The sequence below is a fragment of the Adiantum capillus-veneris genome, chromosome 19 (assembly GCF_014529385.1).
Source record: "Adiantum capillus-veneris isolate H3 chromosome 19, ASM1452938v2, whole genome shotgun sequence".
Taxonomy (NCBI): domain Eukaryota; kingdom Viridiplantae; phylum Streptophyta; class Polypodiopsida; order Polypodiales; family Pteridaceae; genus Adiantum; species Adiantum capillus-veneris.
Genome location: NC_140949.1, coordinates 56419077 through 56428298, shown reverse-complemented (window position 1 = coordinate 56428298; position 9222 = coordinate 56419077). Strand labels below are relative to the sequence as shown.

Genomic DNA, 9222 nt, shown 5'->3' with positions numbered 1-9222 from the left:
GGTGAATAGACGGCTTCTCGCTATCTAAAGTGAATCTCATCAAGTGGATGATAGGTGCTTCACATATTTTGGGTCCTTGGAGTACTTGATCATTCTTTTCATGCGTGTGTCAACTTGAAGTTGATGTCAATACTCCATCTTTGTTGAGATTCCCCGCCATAAACTTGCCAAGATCTCTTGAATCCTCGAAAGGAGGCTTGCTCTTATTGGAATCTTTGTTGTTTTCTGCTGGAATTGGGGTTTTCTTCATCTCCCCATAGACGAGTAGTTGTTGTCTCTGTCGGATTCAATGCTAGAACTTATGTATGCTGCAGAGAAAGGAGCGGATCCTTTGTAGAAGAACAATCGTATGAGCTTTGATACCACTATTACATGGTTGGACACTCCAAGTGAGAAATCAATAGCAACACACGAAAAGATAGTGCAAATATTTGAGCTTAGAGAGAGAGAGAGAGAGAGAGAGAGAGAGAGAGAGAGAGAGAAGAGGAGAGTTGTCAGGAAGCGACAAAGTTCCACTTCTAGATGCATTGGCCCCAAAGATTGGCACCCCTTTTGATATTTCTTTCTCTATTGCTGATCACCAAGGTACAACTCTCAAGGGTCCTACTCTCTGCGACTCTATCCAGATGCTCTGCCAGAGAGTGGCCCCAAGGGTACTTATAAACAGTGCAAGGGTTGTCTAAAAGCAAAGACCCAAAAGCATTAGATCAAAAGCTCTTGTCCTTTTTCTTTTAGTCCTCTTGACCAAACTGTCAATGGAACCAAGTATCCAGGGCCAAAGTCGACATGGCTAGGATTTTAATCTATAACCCTTTGGAGGTCTTCGACGTCACAATTTGTGACATAATAACCATTAGAAAATGAGCACGTCTCCATGCTTTTCTCTAAGAAAGAAGCTTTGCTTCTAATTTTACATTGTTACAAGGCCACCCAACTTAGTTTTGTTTTGTTTTAGGAGTCGGGTGCTGGTCCCTCATACACCAAAAAAGTGCTAAGCACCCAGGCTCCTAAGGCAGACGATTATGTCCACCCAAAGTCATTCTAGAGCGTCTAAATCAAACACTCGCCAAAGTTGCCCAGTCGGCTAAGAAAGAAACAAACAGGAGCTTCTTGCAAGAAAGCGAAAAAGCTACTTATAAAGAAAGGGAGCTTCGTCGCGCCATAGCCACCCATCAATTTTTTGTTCTGTTTCGCCTGTGCTGTGTGGCGCTATGGCTACTCTTAGCGCCCCAGAGCAGGAGGAACTGGCTTATGAAGACAACACCCCGACCCCCGCCGGATGGAGACGCAAGGTATTTCTTCTTCTCTTTGCTTCAATTTAGTATAAAACAAGTCTGTGGCGAACCCAATTTCTCTGTAAGAGCCGTTCTGTTACTCTTTCTGTATTTGGTCGGGGAAATTTGCTGTAGCATGCAGCAATTCAGTCAATTCGGATACATTTTGTGGAGCTGTTTTAGCAGGCAGGAATTTAGCATGCCAATCATAGTTACCAAGTACAAATTTAAGGAGAGTGTAATTCACTTCATGCGCGAGGAAGGAGAATTAGACTCAAAGAGCTTCTTAACATATGCCTCTGAGAAATTTGAAGGGCTTCTTTGAAGGATATGAGCACATCATTTAAGCAGAACTGCAAGCTTCCGCTACATAGCCAACTTAACATGCAATATTAAAAGAATAACAAAGTTAGGTGTCCCTTTCGAAAAGCTGCGATTGTAAGCGTACTCTTCAGGTGGTAGCAGGCACATTGGTAGGCATACAAATTAGCTTTGTAAGCTGAGAATAATCTCTGCAAAGGAAAATCGTTTGCCTCGATGAGACACAAATGATGCAGACAATTAGTGTCTTCATGGCTTGTTCATGTTCAGCTTCAAGTGCTCTTGCAGGCTGGACAATTTTGGCAATGTCATAGGATATCCCTTTCTGACTGTCAGAATTTGGATGAAGCCCGTGGGAGCTCTTTATTCACTCTGCTTAAAAATGGAGCAAGTTCAAAATTATTTCCATGGTGCAACTAATTTATGGTTTGCAAGATCTCAGCATGCATAATATCCATACCCTTGGGCTATGGTGTTGTAGAGAACTCACATGTAATTGGGTGGAGCCTTGTAAGGAGCAGTAGAGGTATAATAGTGAGAGAGCAAGTGAAGAAGAAGAAAATATGGTACAAGTTTAGTCTTTTGGTTTGTGATGCATCATTAATGTATCTTTTCTATGCTGTATCTGCTTTGATTTCTTATAAATACAGTCAAGATAGTGTGTTTTGTTTCTCGAAAACTCAATTATGTGATGTTCATGCCTACAGCTTATCCCTTACATTGGCAAAGGCTTGGTACCAGCAAAGATAGATGTCATCTTTGTTGCTCCAAGTGGGGAAGAATTCAGAAGCAAAGCACAGCTGCAACGCTATTTAAAGAAAAGCAAAGCCAGTTTGTCTATGTCGGAGTTTATCTGGAGTACCGGTATGCTTTTTCATCAACTTACCTCAAGTTTAGCTAACGTAACTGGTGTTACTTCTCTGTCATTGAGTCCAAATGGGCAATTATTTCTTTGAAAATGCAGTCTCGGTCTTCAATAAATTTTTGTGGATGAAAGTCTACAATAGTAAAAATTAAAATTTGCAGCAAATTGAGATTAGATGTACGAGTGTAACAGCTTGGCATACTGTGCGCGTGCGAAAGCGTAAGAAAGAGTGCTATTGCCAATATATATGCATGCGGACAAAGTGGTTTGTCATTTGGTTGTTTTCTCACAATTTCACTGCATTATGTGTTTCCTGGGAGCAGAATATGAGGAAATTGATTTCATAAAGATATGAAGATATGCACATCCCCTGCTTTACCTGACAAGCCGTTTCTCATTGTGATAATTTAACGTATAGATGAGACCGGTATGCTTTTCCTGAGAAGCCATTTGCTTTGTGTAATTTAATGTATAGATGAGACTCCACGAAGATCATCAAGGTCTGCATCCAAACTTCCAAAGTCACCGCCAAAGATAATGAGCAAGAAAAAACCTGCAGCCAAGGTCCCTCTTGAAGAAGTGAAGGCAAACAAGCGTAGTCGTCCTGAAAAGGAGTCTGCTGTTGAGGAGGCATTAGATGAGGACAACGAAAGGCCCAAAAAAAGGGCCAATAAGGTGACTCACAATGACGGCAAAGGGGATATCAATGGTGAGGCTCCTTCCGTTGAAAGCAGCAAGGACATTAATGGTGGTCTATCTGTTTCAAGTCCAGCAAAGAAAGCACACGAGAAAAAGACCAAACATATGCAAGATACCAAGAAGAAAAAGAGCAACAAAACTGAGGCAAAATCTAAGAAAGGGCGTGGTAACATGACAGAGGACACTTCGGATGGGCAAAATGAACTGGGTCAGAAAGAGAATGGGAAGGAGGAAAGGCTCGAAACGAATGGGAAAGAGGGGAAAACAGAAGCGAATGGAAAGAAGAAAGCTTTAGAGAGGCCTGTTTCAGCAGAGGAGAAGGATGTGGAGACCCAAAAGATGCAAGCTGAAGTGCGAGAGGACGTTGAAGGGAAGGAATTGAATGATCGCATGGAAAACAAAGGTGTGGGTCTGGAAAATGATGATGGGACCACGACCAGTTTGTTGGGTTCCAATCTTAGTGGAGACGGTATGGAAGCAGACTCTGATCTTTTTGGAAGTGAGGGAGAGAGGGCTGTACATGATGAAGAAGCCACCAACGCTTAACAAGGAGAGCATGTGAATGCATCAGAAGGAAGCTAAGGAACTGACTCTTTTATCTTCTTGTTTACTTGACTGAGTTGGATGGAGAATTGTGCTCTTAAAGGTGATTCCTGCCGCATGGGTCGCTTAGTGTGAATAGCTCTTACTTTCTGTGGGCTGCGCTCTTGTAATCGCCAGATTAGGATTAAGATCAGAAAACTTAGGTTTAAAAAGTAGATGCTCAAGAGCTAATTTATACTGCTGCACATGAATCATGCCTTGTCGTAGTATCCCAGCCATGACTAAGTTGTTTTACTTAACCCATTATAGAAATTTGCAGCTGTTGAGGTAGATAAACTTCCAGTCACCGACGGTGCATGAAAGTTTGTGCTTCAATGTATACAAATGATCGGTGGGTGAGCACATATATTTTGTGTGAAGTTTGACAAGCTTATCTGCTGAGAAGCTTATGAAGTTGTCCAAAATTGCCAACAAATTTGTTCATCAAGGTTGCGTCCTTTATACAGATTGGAAAATAGAAACTTCATGCAACCCAATGACAATACGTATACGAAGATGATGGTGAGCAGTGATGTCTAACTAATGGAAAGTGCTCTAGGGAGAAGGATATATTATTGTGAAGCAGTTTTATGGCTCTTAAATCTGAGGGTTCCAGCAAATGAGTATCATGCTAGACTCTCTCTCGTTCCTGGGATTGTTCCTATGATGCAAAAATCAATCTCTCTCTCTCTCTCTCTCTCTCTCTCTCTCTCTCTCTCTCTCTCTCTCTCTCTCGCGCGCGCACACACAGGTGTTGAGTTCAAGCCCTGTCGGATAGATCTATGAGGTCTGATTGTTCCTATGACGTTAACAACTTAATTTAGTCTTCTTCTTCTGTGCGCGTGATTGTGCGCGCACGCGCAAGCAGGTTTTCCCATCCGTTCTCATAGACAAAGCATATAAACTACCTCGGTATGCACTACCTTATGTGGTCTGTGGGTATCAGGGGTAATGGACTTTTGCCAGGTATGGACTCTGGAGCGATGAAGGTAATATGACACAGAAAAATTGTGGTTGTTTTTCATTTATGGTCAGATCGTCTATGCATGCGTGAACTTTGAAGTGTTAAGACCTTTTCCCAGACTTAGGCCCTTGTCAGACAAGGCCATCGGCCATGTGTGAGCCTACCTGTTGGGTGGGGGGGCTTTACGCAGCCTGTCCAGCGACACCTAGTAACAGAGTGGACAGCGATAACTTGAAATGCAGTCGTGCTCCAGATATATAGCCAATCAGTGCCTGTCTGAGCTACATGGGCACAGGATGCCCACCCTGGGGGGTCGCAGAACCTGGCTGCCATGTTAATTGCAGAACGGCGAAACCATGTCCTGCCGCCTTGTGTGACAAGCACCTCCACAGGCGCTCCTCATTTATTTCATGTCAGCAGAGGCTGCCCCCTTTTGCCCATGTGTGATATGGACCGTATTAGGCTCTCTTTTACGTGTACCATATGCACGCTTGCATGTGTGGCTCCTTTGTCAAATCTGTGAAGGCAATGCTAGCTCTAGCAATCAAATGTGACCCATGGAATCTGTAGTTCCTAAGTCACAAAGAATATGAGCTAAGTTTCAAAGTCGGAGGACTTGTAAGGTGTTCTTCTTTAGAAATGACTTGGTCGTGGGAGAGAGAAGATTGCAAAACGAAGCAATTATGGTTTGCACCCAAATTACCAAGGTAACAGTAACTGAGCAAATTATGGTTTGCACCCAAATTACCAAGGTAACAGTAACTGAAGCAAATATGAACGCAAGGAACATTGGGGTCTTTAAGAGGAACTTTGTTGTAGACCAATTCAAGGATATTGTGTGTGAAAGTACGGAGCTTATATCTATAATAGGGTCAAGAGTAATGTCTAATGCGTTAGCCGAAGAAAACTTGCACTATGTTGTATCAATGGCTCGGGCTCATAAATTGTACGATCCCCCGTGTGCAAATGTGGTCCTCTCAAGGCACGTGTAGTGCTTGAGGTTCTTTGTACATTCTATATCATCTCCACTCATAGTTGTATGGCCAAGAAAAAAGAAGAACACTCAATTCAATCCTACCAATGCTTATCTATACTAGATGGCACATAATGGATACCTTTATCATGAGAAAAGACCCAAATGAGTCTCATGAACCTTGTTGTGTGCACCAACGATCTTGTTGAGGGGAGGAGATGAGCAAGGGCAAGAAGGTGTTTTTGTGTGTGGGTGTGTGTGTGCGCGCACGTTGGTGGACCTTGTTCTAGCTAAAGGAGGTTATAGGTAGTCTAGCTAGATGTGTGTTGTGGATTGCAAACTTCAACAAGCCTTGCTTGCTTTAGACGTTATACCACAATACCCAACTTCACGTGGATATGTGCATAAGTACTTGCATGTGTTAGGGGTGCTATACTCGTCTTCTCAATCGTGAGTATGTGCGCCATGTGGAAGTCACAGTCGACTACCTGATACATCTTGCTTATTAAGGAGCACATTTTAGAATGTATTTTTTAGCATTGGTCACAAATTGTGTGAATCTAGCCTTCAATAGATTTGATTATCCATGCCTCCAATAATCGACTAGCTAAGCGTAGATAATCTGAAAATGCATTGCGTACGTAAACAACAACCTATATGTGACCACACAAATCGCAATAACATTGTGTGACTGCACAAATTGCAATTTGTGAGTAGCTTTCTTCGAACCTTTTTAGAAAAATGATTATTTTGTGTTTTACCAAACATGTAGCCTTCAAAGGCGTTTTGATGGTGTACAAAGAGTGTGACTGGTTTTCGTCCAAGTTCCGACCTAGTTGATATTGTGGAGATTCTTCCTATTCTAAGTGGTGCGTCAATTGCCTTTTTTGTAATTTTTTCTATCTAATTCTTTTTCTAGTTCTTGGCTTCATCAAGGTTGAGTCTACCCTTAATCTTCAGAGAAACTTCAGTACACTGAACTTTGTGTTGATGTATGCTTGTGTGTGCGCGCGCGTGTTTGGTGTGTGTTGTGTTGGGATATATGTTAGTACCTAGTTCTACACCCACTATTGGGCACTGATGATGTTAGTGAGGATGTGGTAGTATGTAGTCAATACCGTGCATGATGTCTTATGGATGACCACCATGAGTATATAGCTGCACTTTCCTTCATATGTGAATTTGGGCTATTCTTGGATTCATCTAGGTACATAAAGAGCGTGCAATGGCAAGCTGGCAACCCAAATGAACAAAAGATTTATTGCAAAGTGTACATCTAAAATTTCCTAGAAGTCTAAAATTTCATGTGTTGCATCTACATTTTCTCACGCTTAGGCGGTAAGCTCAAACAGCTCTTAATCATAAAGAATCCACAACCATATCACCACAATTGCAGTTGCACATTTTTCATCCATATTGTTTATAGCCATCCCAATGTGCAAAAGGTGGCATCAAGCTTTTGAACCTATGTGCGTACACAAGAATAAAAATGCCACAATTAGCAATAGCAACACTATTTTGTTGAATCCTTGGTAGGATATGGCGCTAATTGATGCATGTCATAATATTTATGGCAAGGATAATCTCAAGGGACACAACCTTATGCCACAAACAAATTACCACAAATGCAATGTATGTCAAAGTAAAGAAGGCTATTAATGGAAATGCAATGGAATGCCCATGCCACATCTTACACTACATCAAAAGTATATGTATTGGATTATGAGTCGTCAACAATCCCTTCTTAGCACAAAACTCCATATGGAAAACTAGTACAATTGTTGATGACATAACCATTTGATCTATGCAAGCTTCTTTATCTGAGCAATGAACATAATGGACCTTTTTCGGATGTCTTTTTGCGATGAAAGTAAAAACCAACTCCTTGAACTCGATAATGTTTGGGTCACCCATGTCATAGGACAAAAAAAATTGAGATTATTTTGATAATGAGCAATAATATCTTACTATTAGCATGTAGTGTTTCTTGAAATTTTTGTTACCTATAAAATTTATCCATGGCACCAGTATCCCCTGCAGTATCCATATGCTTACGGATGGTGTATCAAGGTGTTGTGTGCTTACAAAAGTATTGTGTACAAGCAATGCAAGTTGTTACGGAGGCTAGACGTAAGTTTTGATTATCCACAATATATTTACAGGCATTGTTGGCAATAATATTGGGGAAAAGTGTACTCAACTTTGCCTTGAGCCGATTGACAAATCAAAATTGCGATTGAGAGGAGAGGGAGAAGGAGAAAATTTATGTATGTTTGTGAAAATAAATTTTCAAGAACAATGGTTGGTTGCTGGTTGATATTGCCTTAGTTCTTCCTATCTTTGGCGGCACATATGCCTTATCAGCTACCTTCAATAAAGTAGTTGTTTATTTTGCTACCTCTTTTTGTGTCAGGCAGGCAAGCATGTTCTTAAAATTTAAAGCCATGATAGAACGTCCCTATTGTCAGGCTTTGTTGTGGTTGAGAGTGTGTGCTCAATCTAGTTACATAGGCGGTCAACCATGTTCTTCATATCTAGAGGGAAATGTAACTTTTTTCTAGATCCATCTAGCTCCACGCTATTAAATTTTTTCTCAGTTTTATGACCAATGGTATTGTGTTGTATCTTTCTATCTTCAATGATGTGTATTCACTGTCAAAAGCCTTCTATTTAGATTTTTTTTTTTAAAGGTTTCATCATCGCTAAGCTACGCACTCGTGCCACATTATTTAATTAATACTCTCCATGATGAAGGGGACAATTATATAGTCCTTTGTCATGTATATATGCCCATCACTCTAGGGCAAGCCTGATGTTTATGTTATCACACTAATGTAGACTACTTCTTGTGTTGTGTTCTCAAGCTTCTCTTTCATCTTCTCCATCTTGCAGACATATTTCCAATAAACTTGCAAAGGTTGGTATCATCCATATTTTCATTCGGGCTCATTTCGGCCTCTATTTCCATGATTGGCAGTATTGTGTGGGCATTTCATCCTTTTGTGAATTTTATTGATAATGCAGATTTCTACAAAATAGGCACTTTGTATTCTTTTGTGGATTGTTCTATACGGCACATGTTAGTTTTGTGCATTTTTCCCACTATGAAGGGAACTTTTACATCAGGTGTAGTCACTGTCCTGGCTGACGACAGTGATGTTTTGTGCATGCTGTTTCCTAAGGATAAACTGGATGGGAACAATTTGGCCATACATTATGCATCACTCCTTGTTGCATAGGGTGTTTTGAATATTCTGCAGGGTTATGATTTAAGACCAGGTTTCGTAGATGGTGTAGGTGGTAGCAGCTTTACTGCTAGAGTTGTTTTGCTTATTGTTGCTAATTAGGGACACTTGGATGCTAAGGATGCACATGATCATGGATTGATTGTGTAGACATGTAGTAGTGTTAGTGTGTATACGCGCTTCACCAGGGGCACTTTTCTCCCACTGGGTTTTTCCCCCTGGACATCTGGTGTGAAAGGACACCTTATCTCTTAGGGTTTCATATAAGCTTTGTAGCTCTGAGTTTGTATACTCTATTA

The 9222-nt window shown here is 41.1% G+C and overlaps 1 protein-coding gene across 1 annotated transcript; it reads left to right on the top strand.

Moving 5' to 3' along the window:
- Positions 1-1084: 1084 nt before the first annotated feature.
- LOC147434063 (uncharacterized) lies at positions 1085-4201 on the top strand. Its single transcript, XM_086490680.1, has 3 exons — positions 1085-1292; positions 2303-2459; positions 2936-4201. The coding sequence occupies exons 1-3, from the start codon at positions 1212-1214 to the stop codon at positions 3703-3705; spliced, it is 1008 nt and encodes a 335-aa protein (XP_086346806.1). The 5' UTR covers positions 1085-1211; the 3' UTR covers positions 3706-4201.
- The last annotated feature ends 5021 nt before the right edge of the window (positions 4202-9222 follow it).